At 41.2% G+C, this 25,203-nt stretch overlaps 1 protein-coding gene across 2 annotated transcripts; it reads left to right on the top strand.

The window, feature by feature from the left end:
* The first annotated feature begins 239 nt into the window (after positions 1–239).
* KCNV1 (potassium voltage-gated channel modifier subfamily V member 1) lies at positions 240–10,146 on the top strand. Of its 2 annotated transcripts, none has more exons than XM_055801047.1 (4): positions 240–539; positions 1,479–1,585; positions 3,308–3,834; positions 9,338–10,146. In XM_055801047.1, the coding sequence occupies exons 1-4, from the start codon at positions 441–443 to the stop codon at positions 9,847–9,849; spliced, it is 1,245 nt and encodes a 414-aa protein (XP_055657022.1). In that variant the 5' UTR covers positions 240–440; the 3' UTR covers positions 9,850–10,146. The 2 variants fall into 2 exon arrangements, with proteins under 2 accessions (XP_055657022.1, XP_055657021.1); XM_055801046.1 differs by having other exon boundaries at positions 430–539; positions 879–1,585.
* Positions 10,147–25,203: the final 15,057 nt, after the last annotated feature.

Below are 25,203 nucleotides of genomic sequence, written 5' to 3' on the forward strand. Positions count from 1 at the left end.
CCCGGAGTGTTTCTGAAACCACGCTGGCTGCAGCGCAGTCTGGCGTACCTCGGCCAGCCTTTACAATGACTTTTACTTGAGTGACTTCAGACTTGCGGTCGTGGGAGTAGCGTAAGCGGGGATACAGCATCTATTTAGAAACATGTTTGGTTTTACGTATGCTAAAGGGGGGGCGGCTTCAAACTCGCCCAGCGACTGCCCTGGCGAAGTTCGCAGGTCTGGTTTGCTGCCGGAGGGAGCCCAGCAGGGTGCAGGGGCGGCCGAGCAGGCAGCGACCCCCGCACCGCCCCCCGGCCCCGGGCATCGCGCCTGCCACCGCCGGGGCTGCGGGCTGGGCCGGGGGCGGGGGCGGCTCAGCCCCGCGGCGGGGAGGGCGGCAGCGCGGCCCGGCCCGCCCCCGTCCGCGCAGCCCCCCCGCCGCCGCCGGCCCCCCGCAGCACATGACCCGCCATGGAGGCGCTCCGGCGCTGCCCAGAAGTTTGGAGCCGGGGGAGCGGGCGGAGGCTGCCCGACAGGCGACGGCGGCGGGCGGCGCCCAGGTAAGGCGGCGGGGCGGCGGGGGCGGCCGGCGGGGCGGCGGGGCTGGCGGGGGGCGCAGCCGCGCCGAGGCGCCCGGTGCGCGGCCGCTGCCCCAGCGGCGCGGGGGGCGAGGGGCGGAGCTGCGGGGCAGGGCCGGGCGGCGGCGCAGCCCCTGGGTGGGCGCGGCGGGGCGGCCCCTGGTGCCCGGGGACCCCGCTGAAGCCGGGGTGCCGTGGCGTGTCGCCCCGGTCGGTTCCCTCCAGCCCCGGCAGACGGCAGAGGGTGCCGGGCGCTTCCCGACGGCCCCCGGGGCGGGCAGCGCGCCGGGTACCAGCGCCCTTCCCGCTGTGTCCCCACAGGCGCGGGCAGCGCCGGGCTGCTCAGCACCCTGCCTGACCTGCACCTCGGATGGAGGCGTCGCTCGGAGGAAGCAGGGACGGTGAGGTGGCCCTGGGACGGTAGCCAAAGCGAAGTGACACCTCTCTAGTGTGGCCCGGCCGCCCGCCCCCGGCGGGGCAGGCTGCTCTGCACTTCTGCTGTGTTTTTGATCCAGGAGAGTGTGGGCTGCTGCTGGCAGCTACAGGATGAAGTCGCCTCCCTGCTGCATGTCTCTTTCTTCCCAAGCATCCCTGGAGGAACCGGGGAGTAGCACGTCCCTGGGCTCCCTGGACTCCAGTGTTTTCTCCAGTGAGGAAGAGCAGGGGCCTGTGCTCCACAAGGTCATTCCCTCCTTAGACTGCTTTACTATCAATGTGGGAGGCAGCCGCTTTGTGATGTCCCAGCAAACTTTGTCTTGCTACCCTGACACCCGCCTTGGCAAACTGGCCGTAGTGGTCTCTGCTGCTCGGGATGTGGCCTCTGGCCTCCTTGAGCTTTGCGATGATGCCAACCTTGTGGAGAATGAATATTTTTTTGACCGGAGTTCACAGGCATTTCACTACATCCTGAATTACTACCAGACAGGGAGGCTGCATGTGATGGAGCAGCTTTGTGCACTCTCCTTCCTGCAAGAGATCCAGTACTGGGGTTTGGATGAGCTCAGCATCGATTCCTGCTGCAGAGACCGGTGAGTTGTGGGAAGATGTGGCATGCGGGATTGTGGGCTGGGTGAGCTCAGCGTTGACTTGTGTGCAGGGACACTCAGATGAGAGATTCAGCAGTGAGGGTAGGCAAGGCAGCAGAGCACTGGGAAAAGTGTGCTCACAGCTGGATGAGTTCAGCCCTGAATAGTGCTCTAGAGGTGGATGCATGGAAAAAAATGGGAGGAGATGTGTTGGATGAAGTCACTGTTGACCTTTGCTGAGGGTCCAGTTGGCAGTGGGGTGAGGATAGCGAGATCCTATACAGGAGCAAAGTCTGAAAGCTCAAAATGTTTGGAGAGGACAGTGTCGGAGATGAAAAAGGTTGTGAGAGATGTCCCTTCAGCCATCCAGTTTGAGGTTACTGTAGCTAGAGGGATTGGACGTGAAGTCAGGCACAGTGCTGGGAGGGTTTGGAGCCTCCCCACCCCCACTTTTCATTCTGGAGGATTTCCAGATCCAGGCTGGAGAGGCAGAAGGAGGGGTGGTCACCTGCCAGCCTGAATGTGGGTGGCATGGCTCCAGGAGAAGCTGTGATGGAAAGCATCACACATGGATGTAGCAGCTTACAGGGAGGGGGCAGCAACGGCAGGAACATGGCTCACTGGGCAAAAATCTAACAGCCAGCTTGGGAAAGAGGTGGGTTTTGACTGAACCACACCCAGGACGTTTCTGTTAATTCTATTTGCAGTTAATTTTAAATTTTTTCCACCATTTTTAATGTTACTGGTTTTATTATTAGTATTGAAGAAATGAATTCTCTGAAGAGTGTAACTGCTGTTTATCTAAAGGGATTATATAAAAATTATTAGAAACAAAGAAGCAACCCCACCCCAAAAGGGTACTGCAGTTATCCTACCCCAGTTTCTGCAGCTGAGAGAGTTGGATACTAGGTTTCATCTTTTTCTTATCCTTCCCTGGTAGGTGTAACTGAAAGCTTCTACTTCTTTGTTGGTACAAGGCATTTGCAGGAGTTTCTGTGTATCAAACGAAAGCAAAATTGCATAGCCCCTTTGTCAAGGCTTGAGATTTGCAGCAGACAAGAAATACAGATAAAAAAGAAAAATTTTTTTTTTCAGTGTACTTTGGGAATGGTTTTGTTTAATGAAATTGTTCTGTAAATATACCGTTGCGCTAATAAAACCCTCAACTGTGCATTTACAATCTGTAAGTTTTACTTGGCACAGATGCATGTACACTTCATTGTGTGTGGACCCACATATTTAAGGAAAGAAAGAGAACTCGTCATCTTAGCATGTATTGATCAGAACTTCATGAAATGCATGACTTTTGTTATGCCTTTCCTGTTAGTATTGGAAATACACAGAAACACAATAAAAATGCAATATAATTAATAAAAATGAGGACAATTCAAAAACAGAGGGTCTGGTTGTTCCCAGATTGCTTACAAGAATGCATGTTAGATCCCACTGTAGTCAACATGATCCATATGAGTAACACTCTATCAGAATAAAATTACTCTGCACATACAAGCTGTCATTGATGTGAAATGGGGCAACAGAAGTATCAGGACAGTGGAAACATGCTGCAGGGTCTCAGTTAATAAAATCTTCAACCATACGCTTGACATCAGGGTTTTCTGAGCTCATGTAAGGTACACTTTGACATGTACCCTTATGCCTTGCATAGCAGAGAAAAACATATGCCTATTGGTGTTAAAAAAATTATTTGTGGGGGTTCCTGTGCAGGTACTTCAGGAGAAAGGAGCTGAGTGAAGCCTTAGACATCAAGAAAGATGCAGAAGAACTGGATGCCCAGGATGAAGAAGAGGACTTTTCTGGTAGCCTATGTCCCAGTGTCAGACAGAAACTTTGGGAAGTTTTGGAAAAGCCTGGCTCCTCTGCAGCAGCCAGGACTTTCGGCACTCTGTCCATGGCTTTCGTTGTTGTGTCCATTGCCAACATGGCTTTGATTTCAGTAGAGCTAAGCTGGCTGGCACCACCACTACTGGATGCCCTAGAGTACCTGTGCATTGCATGGTTCACAGTGGAGTTTGTTCTGAGGTTCCTGTGTGCACGGGATCGGTGTCGTTTCCTAAGGAGTGTGGCAAACATCATAGACCTCCTTGCTATTTTACCTTTCTACATCACCTTGCTGGTGGAAAGCCTGTGTGGTGGGGAGAGCTCCCAAGAACTGGAGAATGTGGGGCGCATTGTCCAAGTTCTGAGACTGCTCAGAGCCCTGCGGATGTTGAAGCTGGGAAGACATTCAACAGGTACTTTTGGCCATGGCACTGGTACTTCTCATTTTTGCTGCTTGCAGCAGTTGTCCCTGGGCGCAGTTGTCAATTCTGTGTGCATTTCTGCCTAACCTTTTTCATTCAATCAGCAGTAATGGCTTGTGAAAATCATACTTTTGGACACTGAGTGGCAAGGGCCTTCTCTGATAAAATTTAGCTCTTCATAAAGCCAGTGCACATGGTTTGCATAGAACATTTGCAAAAACAGGCCCCAAACTTGCACAGTGTAAATCATCCACCAGTCATTCACAATGTCATAAATTTACAAACATATATTTGAATTGATTTTATTAGGGATGAAGCAAGGGAAGAAGCAGAGATCATTGGCCCACAATTTTTGTATTATCAAAGGCCCACTAATGACAGCTTATCATTATCGGTCACAATTTGGTTTGTTAAAAGGTATATGCAGAGAAATATGTCATGATTTTGTACATCATAGATCCTGAAAACAACTGTGGTAGAGACTTTTTCAAGAAAACCGTTTAAACTGAATCTTAGCAGGCAGTGGGTTAAGGGGCTCTTGCCCTGTTGAACGCACTGGTATCTCTGTGGTGTGTGGAACGCAGCAGGGGGCTGCTTACTGAGTTGGACCAAGGTGTAGCACAGAGCAGCAGTGTCAGGTTCTGCCAGCGTTCACCTGTTGGTGTGGAGCTCTCACCACACCTTCTTCATACCATGATATTGTCCAGCATGTGGAATTTTCAAAATGATTGAAGTATGTTCCCCACTTAAATCAGTGCTGAATATGGAGATGAATTTGACAGAAATGTTCAACTGACACTTGGAACTTTGAAAAATTAGATCCTAATAGTAACTTATGCTCTTTGTCCTGCAATATTAGACTATTCTGAAGACAGTGATGATCATTCTTGTGTGGCACTCTGTGTACCCTTCCAGGATTTCCTGCCATGAAGAAGGAATGGGCTGATGCCTCTCCTGTTTTTTTGGAGAGCCATTTCCACCGTCTTTGTGATCTGGCCCAAATGCAGCAGGCATTACAGCGTGCTCACAGTAGCGGAATCTTTCTTTCTTTTGTCTCTCTTTCTTTTTGTTCCCACTGAAAGGCAGTGAACCTGCCTACCAATGTCGGGGAGCAGCTTTAATGCATAGTCATAGTGATTTGGGAAGTATCTTAATCTTACGTGCCTACCCTAGATTATGCCTATACTGATGCATAACTGTCCCTTAGAAAGCAGTTGAAAGGATGCTTGTAATGATTCGGTCTGTCAATGAGATTGTTTTGCTTCATTATAATTTTTGCAGGGTTCGGTGGGATATTTTTTTTTTTGTGCAAGAAAGGCTGCTACCCACGTTTGATGGTAGCTGTAATGTGCATGCATTCCTTTCTAATTTTATTTTGAAAATAAGAAAAAGATTTTAACTCATCTCAGCACTTTAGTGCTGAATAACAAAATAGTGATCCAAAAGTGTGTTGATTCCAGTTCTAAAGTTTCCAGTTCATTGCATTTTTCTTCAATAGCTCTTTCTATCAACTTGAAACCAGATGTTTCTATAATAACTGCTAATTTCAGGTATATTAATTTTCAGGGGTGGCCTAAACTTTTGTGTCTATTTATTCTTAAATCCATTAAACTATTCCACAGTTTATATAGCAATACTGAATGCCATTAATATTGAGTTTAGTAATTTCATGTTACATAGAAGTGAATTATTTATGTAAAAATCTAGTCTCCTAATCTGAAAGTGAGCTACCATCTTTCTAGTGGAACCAAAGTACCAGTTCCAACACACCAGAAGCAACATACATATGTATTTAAATCATCCAAAGCAGCATTACTATCGCTATGCTTACTTCTTTGGTAGTTCAGTTGCTGCCCAATTCGGCCCCAAAGACTAAATAAAATCTGTATAATTTTTAATTAAATGCAGAAATTAAATAATTAAATGCAGAAAGTCATTGTTTCAATCTTCTGTCAGAGGAAATGCTGCTACTAAATTAAAATGTAGTCCTAATAAATCAAAATAGAAGCATACACTCGCAGAGCTGAAGCCCTGCTCCTAACCACTATTGGCACGTAGCAGAAGGTTTTGTTAAAATGGTTCCAAACAACAGCTGCTATACAAGGTGAACCCCATAACTACCACACACCGAGACCACCCTCCTTGCACATACCTAGGCAGTCCTGATAAATCTCTGTGTTCAGGGATGGCTCTCGCAACACTTCTGCTCTCTTGCTTTGGATCTGGCAGCTTAAAGCTACCTCCCAGCAAAGCTTCTTTCTGACTCCTGCACTCCCAGGCCAGACAAAGCTTCATGCACTGCTCACCTGTTTTATGTGGCAAGAGGAGTGCAAGATCAGAAGAAAAGAGATGAGAAAATTTGTGGCTGCAGGCAGCAACTCCTCTTTCACCAAGCTGGGGTGTTCACAATCACAAGGAGAGCGTCTCTGTAATACTGTGCAGACCCATAGCAAAGTTCGGGTCACAACAGCAGCCTGGGGCAGAAATGAGTCAGGAAAAAACATATCCATTCTTTTCTTCACTTTAAAGGAATGGCAACTAAACCCTTATTGTGGAGAAGAGACAGATAAAGAAATGAAGTGGTAATTTCTGCCCCTTTGAAAGCTGAACCCAGCTAAAAGGAGGGATGTCATGCCTAGAAATACCTGGCCTAGACTGGTGTGAGTGTGTAATTATTTATGCAAAGTGCTTCTTTCATCAAGGAACAACTGAAAGACCAGTAATACCTCTATCCAGAAAATGTATAGCTAGAGGGTGAGATCACTCTTCTGAGATATCAAAATTATGGATCTGTGTGGCTTCAAGAATAGGTGAGAACTGAACCTTCATTTCTCACATTCTCTGATGCTCCTCAGCTGTTGCCTTACTCCTGGGGCCATGTTTTGTGTGAAGCTTTGCTGGTCCTCCTCTGGGAAGCACTTACAGATTGATTCCTTGAGAGGAACTAGGATGTGAGCATTTTACTTGTGAAGGCAATGGACATATGTTTGAGAGAAGGGTGTAGCGTATGTTAGGATGAGATGCCTCTGGAGACAGGAAAAAGCAAAACCTGAGCACATTTAGTGCCAAAAATTTAGGATGATTTGAATACTGTGTGTAAACTGAAGCTCATCAGTTTGTTTTACCAAGTCTCCTAGGGCAGTAGAGAGATGGAACATGACCTGCATGGCAGAAACATTTCCCGTTCCTCCTGCTGGCCCCAGGCTGGATCTGCTTGCCTGCCCCATGCCAGCTCTGTTACCACACCTTAGCACCTTCCAGCACAAGTAACCAAGCTGTTACAGCTCCTGGCAAGGAGTTCTCATGGGAAGTCATAAGACTTGCTGAGGTGTCTGTGCTGGAACAGACCTAGTTTGGCTGTGTGCTAGGGCTCAGAGTCTTGTTAAAAAGTTACAAAATAATATAACAGAATACATTATTCATTTGAATACACCAACTGATTCCCACTTAGAATGAGCTGTGAAGTCCAATAACATGTCTGATTCATAGATATGTCTAAAAATGTCTCCTGACTTCATCTGGAGACATGAGGAGATGTGTCTGTTTTAGGTGAGGATAATAGAATTAAGAATAATTTTAAAAAATCTGACTCCTTAACAGTCAGAATAATTAACCATAGAAAAAAATACTTTACTGAAGGTGTCATCGATGTGATACAGAGTTAGCAGTCACTGCCCTGTTCCTCCTTATTTTGACGTGGTTTGTATGAGAGTTGCACTGGGGTTTAGCTATAGTATTCTCAAGATCCATCATAAGGGGCAAGCCTTGGCATTTATAGTACTCATTTATGCTGTGAAAGGAAGTGCTACAGAAGTAATTTCAAACTGGAATATCTTCTTCCTAGGTCATCTGAAAGGACTTACACTTCTACCTTGTTCAGTACGAAGTTTTACAGGACAATGGATGTTAGTGATTGCCTTGGAAGATGGGAGTTTGATCTGGATCATTGCAGTTCTCTCACACAGCTTTTGCATTGCTCATATTAATGCATTTTCAAAATGTGGAGACAGTCATATTAACAGAGAAAAAAATACACTGATATACCTTATTCCCCCTGTATTGCAGATTTAAGCCGTATCATCATCATAAGCATTCTAACCAACAGGTCATAGTTATAGCACTGTAAAACCTGGATATGGGCAAGTCCTTAACTGCAGTTGGTAGAAGAAAACATTTAAAAAGGAAACATTCCCCACAAACTCTAGCGGGTACTTCCATTGTTTGCTGTACATGAACAAAAACTTTAAAACCCATTAGACCTGAAGGGGTAAAGAAAAAGCCAAAAGCAAGAAGAAATTTTAACACCTTGTGGTTTGAGATTGAAGGAAGGAAAGCAACTCGAATTGTTTATTACTCTAATGGGCATATGAAGTCTGCAAGCAGAGGCAGAGCTCCAATAAGCTATTTTACGAACACCGCTGTACCCCATGAAGAGTAATTCATAAGCATTGTGGTTTTCTCATTTATTAAAGAAAACAGCACATTTTTAAAGAAAAGTATTAAAAACTAAGCCAAAGTCACTTTTGATTCAAAGAGTAATTTCAGACTCTCATGTGTCTCAGCTGAGTTGGTACCCTGTTATCTTCTCTCTTTATGTATGCAACATTTATCCGTTGCACTATTTATTGGATTTACTTTCCTGCTTGTTTTGTCAGGCAGTCTAGCCTTGAAGCAGCAGCTTTAAAAGGAATGGGTCATGGGTTGTGGAGAGTGGTCAGCTGCACGCAGACTCCCTGGGCTGCTCACGGGCAATAGGACTGATGCAATATGTCAGTGAATTAACGGAATACCATGTTTGCATTGGGAGGCTTTGCTTTCTCCAGTGCTGGCACAAGTGCAGCTGCTGGTGGAATACTGTATTTGTTTTGATGACTACAGATGGAGATATTGATAGGTTTTGGAGGTGAAGTGGGATCAAAGAGAGGCTGGGAGAACTATAAAAGGATTGAAAGCAGTCCTGAGTGAAGACAAAGTTACTGAGTGACTAAACTGGGCTCTAACCACACACCTGGGAACACAAATTCAGTAATGGAGGGATGCTTGATCCAACAGAAAAATATGACAATGACTGGAAAACAGGAGGTTGGCACATTCAGGCTCAGAAATAGGGAGCAGTGTTTTTAGTGTGTTTTTAAATGCTTTTTTAGATAGCTTATTAAAAACTGTGCTAGATCTTCTGTTATAGCCAATTAGTAAATCAAGATTGGTTAGTTTTTCTAAATCATGTGTACGTAGTTCAAACAATAAGTAATGAGGGGAATTTTTATGCTCAAGGAAATGGAGATGATGTCAGTGGTTCAGTCTAACATTTCAATCTGTTTCTTTAAAATCACATTTTCCCATTAGTGTTGAGAGCAGCACCCCTTTTTCTTAAGACACATTCACTAGCAGTCAAAGAAGAACGTAAGGCAGTGGCTTTAACTAAGAGATGTTTTGCAGAGTTACAACAACAGCTACATAAATCAACCTACTGACAGCATTTCTTGTCTTTCAGGCTTGCGGTCTCTTGGAATGACTATAGCACAGTGCTACGAGGAGGTTGGCCTTCTGCTGCTTTTCCTCTCTGTAGGAATCTCTATATTTTCCACTGTAGAGTACTTTGTTGAGCAAGGCGTGCCAGGCACAACTTTCACAAGCGTACCTGGTGCTTGGTGGTGGGCAACAACTTCCATGACAACTGTTGGTTATGGTGACATTAGACCAGACACTACCATTGGTAAGGTAGTGGCCTTTATGTGTATACTGTCAGGAATACTGGTTTTGGCTTTGCCAATAGCTATAATAAATGACCGTTTTTCTGCCTGTTACTTTACACTGAAGATAAAAGAAGCTGCCCTTCGGCAGCGTGAAGCTTTAAAGAAACTCATGAAGAACTCATCCAGCGATTCAAATATCAATGTTAATTTGCGAGACATATATGCACGCAGTGTCATGGACATGTTACGGTTAAAAAGCAGAGAAAGAGCAAGTACAAGGAGCAGTGGAGCAGATGATTTTTGGTTTTGACTTTTATTAACCTTGTATAGCAAATAAACTCCTTCAGAAATGTAGTATTAAGCATCTTTTTTTAATTATTATTCGCCACATAGTGTATTTGCTTTTCCAGCTGGAGTTTTACTTACTTGGACAGACTGAGATAACTATTGTATACAAAAGGAAGCTCTGAAGCCTGCTTCCAGAACAGGATTGTGGTGGGTGAGATGGGAAATAATGGGTCCATCAAAGTAAAATAGCGATGTAAACACTTGTCTATGAATCTTATGTCCTTGCTAATGTATAATAATAAAGTCTTAGTGAAAATTGTGATGGTGTTTTGAATTGTAAAGTCCTATAAGATTTGTATTTGCATAGGGAGAACAAAAGTCAAAGATTAAGAAAAACTGAAAAGGGAAGTCTAAGGAAGTGAAATGTTGAATAATTTTAGGATTACATTCCCATGACAAATTTCAGCTTGACCCCCTTTCTTATCCCCATCTTCTACTCCATTTGTCTGAAAAAGAGGTTACTAGACCTTGGTGGGATGTAGAATTTCCTCATTTGAAGAGAAGCAAACGGCTACCAGATACATGGTGGGTGTCAGGAGATAGGTGAAATTATTAAGCAGATGCAAGATCTGCAGCAATGTATAAAGTAGTAATGAAATAGATGCCATAATGTAAACTGCCCTCTGCAGTTGCTATAAAAGTTGCAGGAGCTAATACAGCCTTTGCAGCATAGAAGTAATTTACAAACTTATTTTGAACTTTACCTTTTCTGTGTGTTTTGATTCCCATAATTTACTTGCGTAGCTAGGCAGTTTTTTGTGCTCAAGTTACTGGTGGATATCAGAAGAAACAGAAACGGTAAAAGACAACATGGGGTTCATTTCTCTATCTCCCATTAAAATCAGCAGGTGTTCCGAGCGGGCCAGATTTTTTTTTTTTAATAATAATCTTCCCTGACCCATTATTAGGAAAATCTTTCATCAAAAGGGAGGTTCCAAAGGAAAAATGAGCACTTGTTGGACTGGGTGTTTAGTCTAATGCAGTAATCAAAGTACAAAACTAAAATAATCAAAAGTATTTTAAGTCAAGTTTCCCATTACTTACTGCTCCAGTAGCCTAATATTATTCTTAGCAAACAAGCTTTTCTTTAATATAATTTCACTGTCCTAGACTATGACATTGCCACAGTATGCATGTAACTCAACTAGTAGGTTAAATAAAAAAAAAAAATTACAAGCTTTTCTCATTTCACATTTCTTTTAGGCAATATAAGTGCAATCATTATTTACATTTGACATTAATTCAACATACTCACTAAAACAAAACATTTATTAACTGGGTTATTTAATTTTATAAGGTATTTATGTATATAGAAGGCTTAAACTGCCTTTGAGGATATATGAATGGCTGAAATAACCTGCTTTTAATAAACATTGAATAATACTTGTTTTGAAACAAAAGTGTGTTTTCCTCCCATTATGTATAGATGGTGGTGTAAACATAATACAGCAAGCAAAATTTTCAAAGGCTCCAACCCTGACACAAACTGAGTAGCGTTTCAGCATGAAACTACTTCTGATTTGTCAGCTGGCATCAGTCAGCATTTGTATTTGGGGCCAATGCTGCACATGCAGCTGTCATCAGGGTCAGAAGAAAGCCAAGGGAGAACACCAGAGGCCAAGAGAGTGTGTCTTGCTCTACCACAAAATGTCTGGGTGTGAAAATCCGTAGGTGAGCCTCACGGTCTCTGTTAACACAGAGACCAAACTGTGTTATCGCAGTGTTCCCCTCTGTTCAAATATTCTGTGAATCCATCAGAAAATTCACATTGATGTCCAGGAGAAAAAATTAATTCTGCAGGGGAAGGTTTGATGCAGCCCACTCTAGGTTATTATTTTGTAGCTCCTTGGAGCAGGAAGTCTTTCAGGCTGCACAAATTGTACAGTCTGTTTCTCATTCAAAAGTCATTCTAATTATAGAGAATTAGGAAGAAGCTTTCATTGTAGGAAGGTTGTTTTTTAATGTCTTTTGTGCTTTCATGTACAGCATCTGATCTCTGAGAAAGGAAATGTAGTTAGATAGCTGATTGATTCTCTTTAGGGAAAGGCTACTTTTATTGCATCCTGTGCTTTTTGTGAAGGACTAAAAAGAATGGGAGAAATGTTCTGAGATGTATCAGTTGATTCGCTCCTTTCACCAGCTCTGGAGATAAAGTTTCCTAGAAATGCCCATGGGAAAAGACTTTATCCAGTAGCTGCTTTGGCTTCTATTTTCGGACCTCTTGATTTTAAATTCAAAGTCTGCCAAGAAGTGTTTGTCAATCACGTTGTTTATGCAGCAAGGTTATCTATCACATGGGCTGAGACTAGCAAATCACTTTGCAGATGAAGGCCAGGTCTGCTTTCAGCTCTTACAGATGGGAAGACCAGAGCCTTTGTACTGAGCAACAGATAGTACAGGACATTACAACTCTAACACATGAAACTACACCGTGTACTTACTACCACAGATTTGGAAAATAGCTCAGTCACCACTAAAACACCAAATTAAGGATATTACTGTGATATCTTTAGAATATCACACTAAAGATAAGAAACTACCTCTTGTCCTCACATCTGTTCTGCCATTTCTATCCCACAGCAGACTTGGCAGAAAGGAACATGTCTTAGAACATCAGTAACATTGGCTGAAAATTCAGCGTTTCAACTTAAAACACCAAGTACTTTCAAAAACTGACATTAAAGGGTGTCAAGCAAGCCCACATTAATTTTCATTCCCTAGTACAGAAAACATTAATAGTGAAAATTGTTGAATCATAGAATCACAGAAGGGTTTGGGTTGGAAAAGACCTTAACGATCATCTAGTTCCAACCCCCCGGCCATGGGCAGGGACACCTTCCACCAGACCAGGTTGCTCAAAGCCCCAGCCAGCCTGGCCTTGAGTACTTCCAGAGATGGGGCATCCACAGCTTCTGTGGGCAGCCTGTTCCAGTGCCTCAGCACCCTCATATTGAAGAATTTCTTCCTTTTATTTAATCTAAATCTACCCTCTTTCAGTTTAAAGGCATTCCCCCTTGTCCTATCAGTACATGCCCTTGTACAAAGTGCCCTCTGCAGCTTTCATGTAGTGGCATAGACTACAGTGCAGACTAACAGTCTGAAATACCTTGTATATTTGTTTGCTGATGTTTAGGGGCAGCTTTTAGTAGGGTACAGCATGGTCCAAACCCACCAGATCTTTTTAAACATAACTAAAATTGTTCTTTGTCATTCTTACTTTGAAGAAAGCCAACAGCTTCCTGGGATGCATCAGGCAGATCACTGCCAGCAGGTCAAGGGAGATGGTCCTGCTCCTCTGCTCAGCCCTGATGAGACACATCTGGGTGATATGTCCAGTGACGGGGTTCCCAGTAAAAGAGAGGGACATACTGAAGATAGTCCAGAAAAATATTGGAGTGCCAGGTTGCTGAGACCAGCACATTGGGGAACCCCTATATCCAGGACAGGTGGGTGTGCTGGTAGTCAGGGGGAGATTTATCACTTTGGAGGGGTAAGTTTCAGAAAGGTATTTAGAAATCGGTGATTTCTAATATTTTACAAGTGGCTAATATTGTGATTTGCCTCTGGTATTGTACTGATATTGATCCTGAATGCACAGTTAGTTCACTGATCACTTTAATTATGTGGTGTTAGTAAGTCAATAAACCACTTCAGTCTTTGTTTGATGTAAACCATCTAAGTTGAGCAATTTTTCTCCCAGGACCAGAGTTTTGCTGGCCAACTTTGAGCTTGTGGGATTGCTACATGACTAGTATGGTTGAACACAAAATGGAGCAAAAAGGAAAGGAAAAAGTGATGAGGTCTTTTACAAGGTAATGCCCCCCCTCCCCTTTTTTTTTTTGAGATAATTAAGTATTCTCATTTTTTTATAATTATTTTGATAATGAGTGTCATGCTTTTCTCATTTTCCATAGTATTGTCCTCTCAAACCTCCATTGAGGTTTACATGCATAAACACGCTTTTCTGACAGAACCTTCTGCCCAGTGTATAGGACTGGTGCTTCTGCTAGGGGAGGGCACTGTCAGCAGGAGGGCAAGCACAGCTCATCTTGTGTGTGCCTCTCACTGGTATGTGTTTGAAAATAGTGAGCATACACTCCCCTTCTCACAGAAAAAGAGAAGTGAAATTTTGTGCAGGTGGGTCTTACAGACTGGCCTATTATGGGATTTCTATGTGAGACAACTAGGCTAACAACAAAGCCTGTTTAAAGGTATTTGGGGCACTATTAACTGTTTTACTTGTGCTAAGTCTCTGCTCAGCAGACATCAGCAACCCCTTCAGGTAGGGCAAGGGTAAGGAAAGGATCCCACCTAATGTCACTAAAGCAGGTCCAACATTAGCTGTTGTAAACATCAGTCTTTTGCTCCCAGTCTTTCTCAGAACCCCAAGAAGTTGCCTGTGAAATGCACTTATACCAAAGAATGAGGAACCCAGAACAGCTTGAAGTTAGGTCAGTTCTTTGAAAAAGTCTACAGTTGCATTCATCTAATTAAAATTATGTAAATCATCTAAATAAAATTATTTAAAATGCTTATTATGATGCAAAATAAACATGTCTTTCTAACAGCTTCTCAGAATGAAAGTATCTTCCTTATCAAGCAAAGCAAGACTCCTGCAGATGTAAGATATTCTCTAGTTATACCTAATTTTGTAGAGCTTTTAATAAAACTCAAAGTGCTTGTAAGTCAGGTAGTATTACTGTGTAGTCCTCTAAGCTGATACACGTTTCATTTCCAAGGGCTTGACTCAGAAAGGCAGTTCTACTTCCACCTCTGTGCAGCAGAACTAGGTCCTGGGAGATGACTGAAGTGTGCATGAGTCTTCACTACCTAATGCATGAATCAGTTTCTCAGGAGAATTTGGGAGAGAATTCAGAATGGCCTCTTGAAATTGCCGTAAAAAATAAGCACAGTGAATTGACTTGTCCCAAACACATTTTTTCAAGAAAGCCAAAAAAGCCAATTGGCTTGAAAGTAGTTAAAAGATAACTGATGATGCCACTCTTTACAGCTGGCCCTGTGTCACTGATTTCTGAATTGTAACTGTCAGCCTGACGTATGAAATATATTATGCAATCCAACAATGTTGAATTATTGAAAAATATGCCACAATGAATATGTCTCTGCTTAAGAACTGCTGTCCAGTGAAGCAACATTCATAAACTCGTAGCTTTTTTGTCCTAAACTAGCAACATCATTACGCTTTCTAGATTATGATGTCAGAAACTGCTGGAGTTACAGTCTCTGTGGGATCCCTGCATGGGTGTTGTGATGAGTGTTAAGATGCTGCAGTGATAAAAGCTATTACTACTGAAGCCCTAAACAGAGCGATTAAGCTGTTATTAATGCTATGCATATGAGAAGAAAAATAATGAAGGTAGAACAGGAAAGAGAAAATTAATTTTAATTTAAAATAGAAAGTTGACATTCTTCAGCTGAGATGCACCAGTGTGTTTTTGTGACTGACCTTGCGAGATTTACCCCTCATATCATAAGAAGTGAAGAACACATTGTTCAGCACAGAGGAAGAAATTCTTTTCAGCTCATTAACTGACATGCATCATAAATCCAAACTACAAATTAGACCACATACTAATAATTCACACCTCACTCTAGTCATTCAGCCCTGGATATCAGACACACCTCTGCCCTGAACCATGTGTAAGCATGTGGCTTCATATTTGCAGTGTCCTGTAGATCAACATCAAAAAAACTTTTTGTAAGAAGTGAACTTCAGGATAAAGGAATAAGAGCAGGCTTAATCTGCTTCCAGTTCCTGCTCTTTGTTATTTCTGCTGTCAGTCCTCATTTAACCCTCCCATCTTCTCTTCCTGGCAGGAATTGCTGAATAACAGATGGAAGAATTGACAATCACAGTCTTTCAGAGTCAAAATGTAGACAAACCTGTGTTCTGTTTTCCTATATTAGAAAAAAAATCCAAGTCAGAAGAAACAAGTGTAGCGTTTCTCTCACAGCTACAAGGACAACACTGATTAGTAACCAACAGAACCACAGTTTTCCAAATTACTGGAAGCTATATGCTTACAGTTGGTCAAAACTGACCTGGCATGTAACACATCTATTTATATCACTAGAAAGACAGACTTCAGTCACAAATAAAGAAAGAATATTTCTGAGATTATGAGAAAATATCTGTCTTCTGAGTTTAGAGAGTTAATAGAATTGGTACTGCAAACACACTCAAGAAGCAAGATCCCATTGTGTAAGTGTTGCACTAAATCAAAACACAGCCCTTTCCTAAAGACCCCTCCATCCAAATGTATAGGACAAACCAAAACTTATATTCAATTTGACAGTGTAAAGGAGCAAAGCTCGTCAAAAAAGCCTTCATTTGGGATTCAGGTATAAATAATGCAACATGTTCCCCATGGCAATTCTGGTGTAATGGAATTACACCAGGATGAATTTGGTCCGCTTTCCAGCCAACACTCTTTATAAAAGGCTTTATTGTGTGAAAGCTGAACATGTGGTTGGGCCACAAAGGGACCAAACCCAACATCTAAATTATGGCCTCTGTTATGCAGACTGCCTCCTTCCATATGGGGATGAATTCAGTTTGCTTGTGCCAAGCATCACAATGGAAATACTGGCAGACTGAGCTAACAAAATGCCACTGGCTATCATTATAATATGGAGGCTGTATTGTGCTGCAAATGCTCCCATCAGCTGTCCAGCAGGAGACTTCATTAAAACAGATGTGACAATACACAAGCAGAAAAATAAATTTAAAAAAAGGATAGGGAAAGCTCTTGTCCTCACCTATCACCAGGATTTCAGTCTAGTTCAGAGCTAGTGCATTTCACTATCAATTATTTAATGTTCTTAGAGTCCAACACTAGAGTAAGCAAAATATTTAGTGCAAAAATGATGGGTGTTATTTATACAGTATCTTTATCAAGAATGTCACTTTCCGATGACAATTCCATACTTCAATAATCATTGCTTACATTTCCTATCACATACAACATCACAAACTGCATACCTATTTCCAGCTGGTGAACAGAGACAGTTTTGTTTATTCATGGTATGCTTCTGTTCACATTATCTTTTCAGTTTCCCAAGACCAAGTGAGCTATTCTTACCCGTGTATTTTCATAAGTCTCAGATCAGAGCTACATTTGCCAGAGAGACATGGTCCTTTAGATGATTCATGCTAGAATGACGCGATCTGTGGTGCAGGCACTAGTACTACTACTAATAAGCAGAACACAGTATAGGTGCAATAACAGGACAGAAGGTCACCCAAGTGCCTGTTTCAGTGACAGAAGATGCTATATGGGATGCAGTAAGCCACAGCTTTTGACACGGCACCCTGCAACCCAAGTCCAGTCACTGAGGCAAATACAAATGGTCATTAAATGACCCCAATGAAATGCAGACTCAGAAGGCACACAGGCAGAAGGAGCTGCTCTGCACATCCTCAGCCCCCTCTCCAGCTTACCTATTCCTCATAGTTTTCCCAGCCAGCCCCCCAAAACTGTGGAAAAGGTCCCAGCAGGCCTACTGTACCTGTGATGGAGGATGTATTAACTGCCAATGAACTCAGCCAGGGAACAAATATTCTAGAATGTAAATGTGTCAGGTCATAAGGCATTATTTGCACATTTGAATCTAGCCAGTGCTGTAGGCTTTTTTTTTTTTTCCAGACAGTTTCATTTCCTCACCTAACCTTCCTGTCGAGAGGTCTTCAATTAGCAAAGTAAAATATAATCTGCTAATTAAAGGGAAGATTTTAGAAAAGACAGTCAGGAAACCAAGTAAGATAGGAAAGCTGAAAATACATGATGGTTTTCTAATTGCAAAAATAATGACAAGAAAAAGAAAAACTTAAAAAGCTGAATTGCAATTTGAGCCTGGACAAAGAAAGTTAGAAAAGTCAGAAACTAGCAGGAGAGATAAGACAAGTCCAGACTATGAGATGAAGATTCAGGTACTAAATATTTCCAATCATCTAGCATATGGCAACTCCCATGCAAGCTACTAACTGTTTTGAAATGCACCTTATCCTGTACTCTGGGGAAGCATAAGAAATTTTCCATGCAGGATTCTGGTTTATCAGATTAGGTAGGTAAAGTCAAACACATAAAAATTTTAATAGATCTGGACAAGATCTATTTTTGAGGGAAAAAGCACTGTAGCTAGATGTATTCTTCCCTTCTGGAAACTGAATGGTTATTAATCCTTCATACTTTAAAAAATCTTTTTTTTTTTTTTTTCTCTTTGGAATAAAAAGATATGCAGCATTTGCTTAAAATGCAAAACAGCTGAACACTCAAAGCATTGCAGAAACAGGTTAATATTCTGCCAGGTTTACCTCCTTCATTCCCACTCCAGCGCACACAGAACAGGCTTTTTTCCAGGGAAAGGCTCCTGAAAAGCGTTGGAAACATTGTAGAAAGAATATTTCATTTGTTGCTGCACACTTGGGACAAATTTCACATCAGGGCAAAGGCTAAGTGGTAGCTTTTCTTCAGATCTCTGAGAACTGTTAGTATCTGCTGCACAGTCCCAGCAATATGATAAGAGGATGAGAGAAAAAGAAAACAAATAATCTTATTAGTGAACTATCTGGTTGTTTCTGCCATGATAACACAAAGCAATTCAGACAGAAAGGACAGTGAAACTACAAAAGGGTGGCAATTAGTTTTCTCCATTGGCTCCGGCCTCATCTCCAGTGACCAAACCGAGGGCAGGGATTGTAGCATACAAAATAAATCTCCCATGCTTATTGAAGTGGTATGAAAATTGATAGACATATTCCTGTCCTTCCAAGGAGGAGACTAGCAACAGCCAGCGCTGGTGCTCAAAACAGCTTTGGAGCAGCAGCACTCAACTGGTGCAAGGGGCCTAAATCAATGGGTTGCACTGACTAGCAGGATACCTAGCCAGAAGGTTTATATACTTACTGTCTAGCAGCTGCAAGGAGATCTCAGAGCTGATACCCATACCTGAGACATGGAGTCAGTGCTGGGATGCTGGGGAAGGTATCATTGCTGATGAGATGCTGGGGAAGGTATCATTGCTGATGGGCCTCAGTTTCTGACTCAGCAAAGTATGTTGACCCTTCCTTTATGTGATTTCTGGAGTCACACCAAACCCTAGCTTGAGAAGAGGGGCTGGCTTGTGACTGGTAGAGGGCTTTCTCATCCTGCATCTCAGGGCTGCTGCAAAGCCTGGCAGTGGAAAGGCCAATCTCCAGCTCCCACCAGTGCAGCTGTGGGGGAGGAGCAGCCATGCCAGTGACCATCTAATTAGGCTGGCTTTTCTTAAAATTTTTCTTTTTTATTCTGTAATTTGGAATCAGTTTTTCTACCCAGAAAGACAATGCTGGAGATGTCCTGTAGGTCTATTCCTACTTTGTTGGGCTGTGCATTCAGTAAACTATAGAGGATTTTGTAAACAAGCTATTAAAAGCTGCTTGAAAGCCAATTCTGCTGCCAGAAGGATCCAGTCTCAATTGAAGTATTCATATGATGCTATCGCTACAGCAACCAAGCCTGTAAACAATACTGGTGGTCATGGTTAACGCATAAGTACTTAGTTCAGAGATTAGAAACAAAAGCTTTGTCAGGCTGTATTTCTTCCCTGCCGTTGCAGACTTCTTGATGGAAATGCTATTTTCAAGGCCCTTGCTCTGAAGTATAAGTACATTAGTCTTTGTCTGACATAAGATCTGAGAAGAAGGTTAAGCTGCAAAGCTCCACCAGGTCATCTCAGCTGCTTCTCCTTTACATTTCATTGTTATAATCTGACATGTTATTCATGAGTTACCAATGCATACCTGTCACAAAATGACAACACACTTATTAATTCACATGGGTCCTGTTCCTTCTGAAGTAAGACAAAACTATTATTGAATCCTGGTACCTACAGAGAGGGAACAGTCCTTTGAGTTCTTCATGAAAAGCATCTAGGGGATTATGCAAAACCCATGATATATAATACCGTACATAAAGATGTAACTCACTTGCACCCTAAAAGCTAGATAAATCTAAAGAGGTGAACTTTGAGAGCAAGATGACTAAATCCAGTATAATATGCCCAATCTGTGCATTATAATTTAGAACAAAGGTTTTTTGGCATTGTCTCCTGCATGGCGTTGATATGCCTAAGGCAGCTACATAGTGTTGATGAAAAAGCCTCAAGAAGTTGAGGGCCTAATCTGCTGCCTTGAAACTCACAGAACTCCCAGTATAGATGAGCTATACTACAACCAGGAGTAAGTTATCCAACCCATGCCTACATAAGCACAGTGTAGAAAACCTTATGCTGAAACAGGTCATCTTAATCACTCTTTGCAGTCATTTCATCTAAAATGGAACCCTTTATTATTCTCCATTGGCTGAAAGGGCCTTTAGAGCGACTAGCTCCTGTTCAGACACATCTTAGAACTCAAAATCATGGAGAGGTGAAACACTCCTCTTGCACCCTTTTTGGTGCCAGCAAGTTTATTGTCTAAGCATTCAACACACAGATTTCAAGACAGTTCTTCACTCTGGATCCAGATATGACTGCTTTGAATCAATGTAATTAGGCTGCATCTGGACAGCTACACATGACTTGGGTGACGGTCCTTTCTGGGAAGTTTTATTGCATTGGAATTAATAATCAAAATTATTCTTGCCTTCTTTTGCTCAGTGAATCAGTCAAAAATACTTCTTCGGCTCTCTTAGTACTCCCCTCCCTTAGTGCAAGTAAATCCAAGAATGAAATGCTTAAAGTTTGGTGGAATGAATCTGGGCATTATCATTTTGTATGGATTACAGGACATCTTTTTAACTCCAGTTCCATGTAGCTCATGTCTTCCAGATGGAGCCATTCATGGGATAAACCAGATAAAAATCTGAAAGGCTTAAAGAATGAAAAGAATTCAACAATGCAAATTTTAACACCACCCAAAGCAAAATGTGTCACCTCTGGATTGTTTGAAGAATAATGGTTAAATATTTATAATCTGATTTTTTCAGCCTTGCTAGTTTCCTATGACTATGTCACACATCAGATAGACTTTAAAAAGTTTGTGAAGCTTCATGTTTTCATAAATTTTAGTTCTATTTCTTCCATCCATTGAGAAAGTGAGTTATACATTCACCATTTTATGTCTTCCTCTCATAGAAGGGGAACAGAACCATGTGCTTTGAGTGATCGGCTACAAAACATGAATCACAATTACTGAATCACTGAAGTGAGCATTTCACAAACAGCCTTGAGTCTGAAACCTATTTATGCAAAACTATTCCACAACTTCTTGTGAATAACAAATAGTTGAGAAAGAGAAAAACTCAGTTTTTTAATTGTAAATCAGATGCAGAGCTGCTTTAAAACTGAACATTAATTGTAATAACCAATTTGAGCAACCACATGAATCCACTGTGGGCTGCCTTCCAGCAATAAAAAAGATATTCTTATATTTTAACTGATTTTTATTTTTTTTTATGATTTGCATGTTAATCATGTTATTTTAAACACCTGTTAAACTGATCATACATACCTGATGTTCATTTAACTTATAAGAATATCTAATCTAGCAAGTTTAAGCAGCATCTGTTACAGCTCTATCTTAGTCAAGGGCATCAACTCAATGGCAGAGAAAGACTCCTTTTAAATTATCTAAATTTTAATTATTATTCATGTATCTGTTCCACAAACATCATTACTCATTCTGATCTGAACAGTAAGCAAATATAACATTCACACAATGACATTAGAGTTATCATTCTTAACTGAACAGGGGACATGAATCGAAAAAGGAGGGTTCACACTATAGAAATGCATGAAATAGTTAATTTGTCTTTTTTAGAGACTGCTAACATAATTCCATTCCAGATGGCAGTAAGAGTGCAAATCTGTTCTGTTCTGTGAGGATATGTGTGTTATAATAGGCTCCAATGGATCAGATTTATTTTTCAATGTTTTTTTCACAGAACACTTTAACCATTTCAGTCAACTGCTGTTTGGTTTCATATGTGCAGTATGAAGCATTCATATACATTGTGTGTCATTACTCTCTACAAAATGCCATGGTATGAGACTTTTCTAAACAAATGATTCCTTGCCAGGGGCATTTCCTCTTAGAAGTCAATGCATTGATTAGTCTAAATCCATGGAGGATCTTATACTAAAACCAGTCCGTTTAGAAGCCAGACTCTCGCAATTAAGCTAGCCTTTTCCCTCATTTGACTCCTTCACTGATGTTTCACCTTTGGTGGTTTTTTCCTTCATCAGGACTCCAGTGTCTTCACATTTATCAAACCAAGAAAGCTTATGGATTACTTGTGCTTCACCTTGTGATGCTTCTATCTGTCCCTGACTGGTAGGATCTCTATAGCTTTACAAGTAGAACATCGGTCTGGCTCTCTGTAATTCAACCCTTGGTACCAAAGTCCTAGGGGAACCATGAGACTATTAGCCTACAGCAGATAAGTATCTTTAATTGGTTTTCAGCCAGTTCTTCCATGTTTCAATGCAGAACAAACCTAATGACTGTGAAACCCTGAAGTTTAAAATTTAAGAGGGATAATGATTTTGACACACAGGTCCCAGCACTCTGCTCTGGGTATCAGTCCACAGCTGCACATTCCCAGACCGATCCCTCAGCATCGTGCTGCTTTTAGAGGCCTCAACAGCCAGCAGATTCCTCCCAAACCTTCTCTGTCTTAACTGGCAGCACTCTTTCTTTTACCAAAGCCCCTTTCAACACAGAACACGGTTGTTTGCCTCAGGAGCTTAATGAAGCATCACACAGCAGAACACATTTGATACAGTCTCTGGACTACCTACTTCATTGTAACAGCCAAGAATCTGACAAATACCTCATACATGTGTTGAAAGAGACAAAGAAGAAATGAGAACTGTCTCCACTCCTTCCAGTTAGCTGTACCTCACCACTCAAACATACTTTTTAAGGTTTCAAAATCTCATCTATATTTTCTATCTTGCTTTTCTATCTTGAGGTTTTGTATTTGTGTTGTAAGCCAGTTATCCAAAACTTGCTTTAGAATTGCCTTCAAAAGAGAATTTTCTAATATGGGAAAGGAGAACTGCAGTCTCCATCAGCATCTGTTCTGCTTTTGAACAGCACATTAGAGACATAATTCCTTAATCCACTGTAAGGTAACCTGAAGAGTATTCAAGAAAACTAGTTATCAATTTCATTTCAACCTACTGATGTTTGACATTGAAGACCAACTACACTGAATTAAGATACCTATTAAAGATAAAAAGCAAAAATAAACCTAGTTTGCTTTAACATAACATCTTGCTGTGACGTAAGGTGAATAACGATACTAAGAGATGAATAAATGGTTCTGTAAGCACTGGAACTTGCAATCATGTTTTGTGCAAAAACAGAAAAGCTGGGCTTAGAAGACTGGTCTCCCATGCTCTGGACCTGCTCAGTAATAACTAAGAGCTATTGCTTTCCAATAATTGTGATATAATGGTTTTATTTTGTAATTTGCATTTTCTTTAATCACTTTTTCAAATTTTCAATATTACTTAAGCACGTATGGATTTTTCTCCTAGAAATTAAGCTGCCCAGAATGACCAGAATGACTAAAGGATTAAAGGATAATGTTCTCACTACACTGAAGCTTGAACTAGGAGATGGACTGTCAAAACAGAGAGAAATCTTGGTTTTCCTCTTATAAAAATTGAAAGAAGGAAGCGCAACCCCCAGCTCCCTCCTTAGGATGGCATAACTGCACTGGAAATTTTCATTTAAAACTTCAAGCAACTTTAAGTCTCTTACTAAAAAAACCCAATACTACTGAAAGTGGGTGGCTGGTACTGAAAATGTAACCTATTCTACACAGTTTATGCCATGCTACTAAGGATCTGTTTCATTTTCTTTTAATGGAGTCTTTCAATTGACTTAAAATAAATTAAATGTTATAAGTAATGTTTAGAACATGGCTATGGAATAGCAGTTGTTTACACATTGAATATGCTCAGGTGCATATGGCTGTACCTAGAGTTCTGCTTCTGAGTCAGACATTGGTCTGAGTGCTACTTACTCCCTTATAAAGCCAAAATCAGGTAGTAAATCTGACTTTGCAACTGATGAGATAAATGACATTGATTTCTAAATAGGACTATATAAAGCAGGTGGAAAGAAAAGTAGAGACATTTCTCTCAAGTACTTGTTGAAATTTCTGAAATACTTCATCGCAAGGAGACCTAAGATACGTATTTAGTATATGAAAGAGATACTGTTTGTGTCTAGTTTGGATGTGTTACATGCTTTGAAACAAGGTCAAAATGTTTTTGATAATGGGAATTGTAGGGCAGTGTATTTTAGCTAACCAACCATTCGCCTTCTCTGCAACTTTTCATTTTGTTACACTTCAGAAAACACATTTGCACTTTAATATCTGTTCATCCACTTCACTGCTAGGATGCTCAGATGCCTTGAAAATACCAGTCATTGTTTACAGAAATAAAAATTATGATTTCTGATGGCTGCCAAGTGGCTAATTAACTACACAAATATACTCTTCTTTTTTTTCTTTTTTTTTTTTTTGTCAAGGGTTTGTTTGTTTATTTTTAGTATAATGACTTCTTAAACACTAATTTGAAAAGAACAAATTCTCACTGTGCAGAAGAGTGTTCTCAGTATATACCTTCATAAGTCTAAATGTATTGTCATTCCTCTGGGTTTATAAAACTGCAGAAAGGTATCTAGGGGATGAATGTGCTTCTGTTGTGATCATATAGGATCCTGGAAAATGGTAATTATGAAAAGGATAAAAATTATTTCAGAACTAAATATATCTGTAAAAAGAAAACAAAGGACTGATTTGAAGACCTGCTGCTGCATGAAGGGAATCATTTGCCTCTCCAGGTACACTGAACAGCACCACACTGAGTAATACACCAGGGAATAGCAATCGATATGGGTGCAAGAGCAGTTCTTGCCAGACGAGGTTTTAGAGATGGTATTGATTAACACATATGACATAGAAACTGAGTAGCTGGATTTCACTTTCTCCCATATAATATAAAGTTAGTTTAAACATGCATGCAAAGTGAGCTAAACTTTCTTGGAAATGGCTTCAAATTACATTTAAAGTATTTTATAATGGAGAACAGGATTTATCTAATTAACTGAACATTTGTACAAGAAATGTACAGTTTCACGGGAAAAGAAAAATCCTCTTTTACTTGCCTACCCTGTCGAGCTCTTACCTTCTTTAACTGAAGATACATCTCACATTCTCACCTCACATCACAAGCACACAAGTGAAATCAGTGGCAAACAGTGAAGGTCAGAGAACAAATATTCTTAGAGGTTATG

Source organism: Falco peregrinus, chromosome 3, assembly GCF_023634155.1.
Source record: "Falco peregrinus isolate bFalPer1 chromosome 3, bFalPer1.pri, whole genome shotgun sequence".
Taxonomy (NCBI): domain Eukaryota; kingdom Metazoa; phylum Chordata; class Aves; order Falconiformes; family Falconidae; genus Falco; species Falco peregrinus.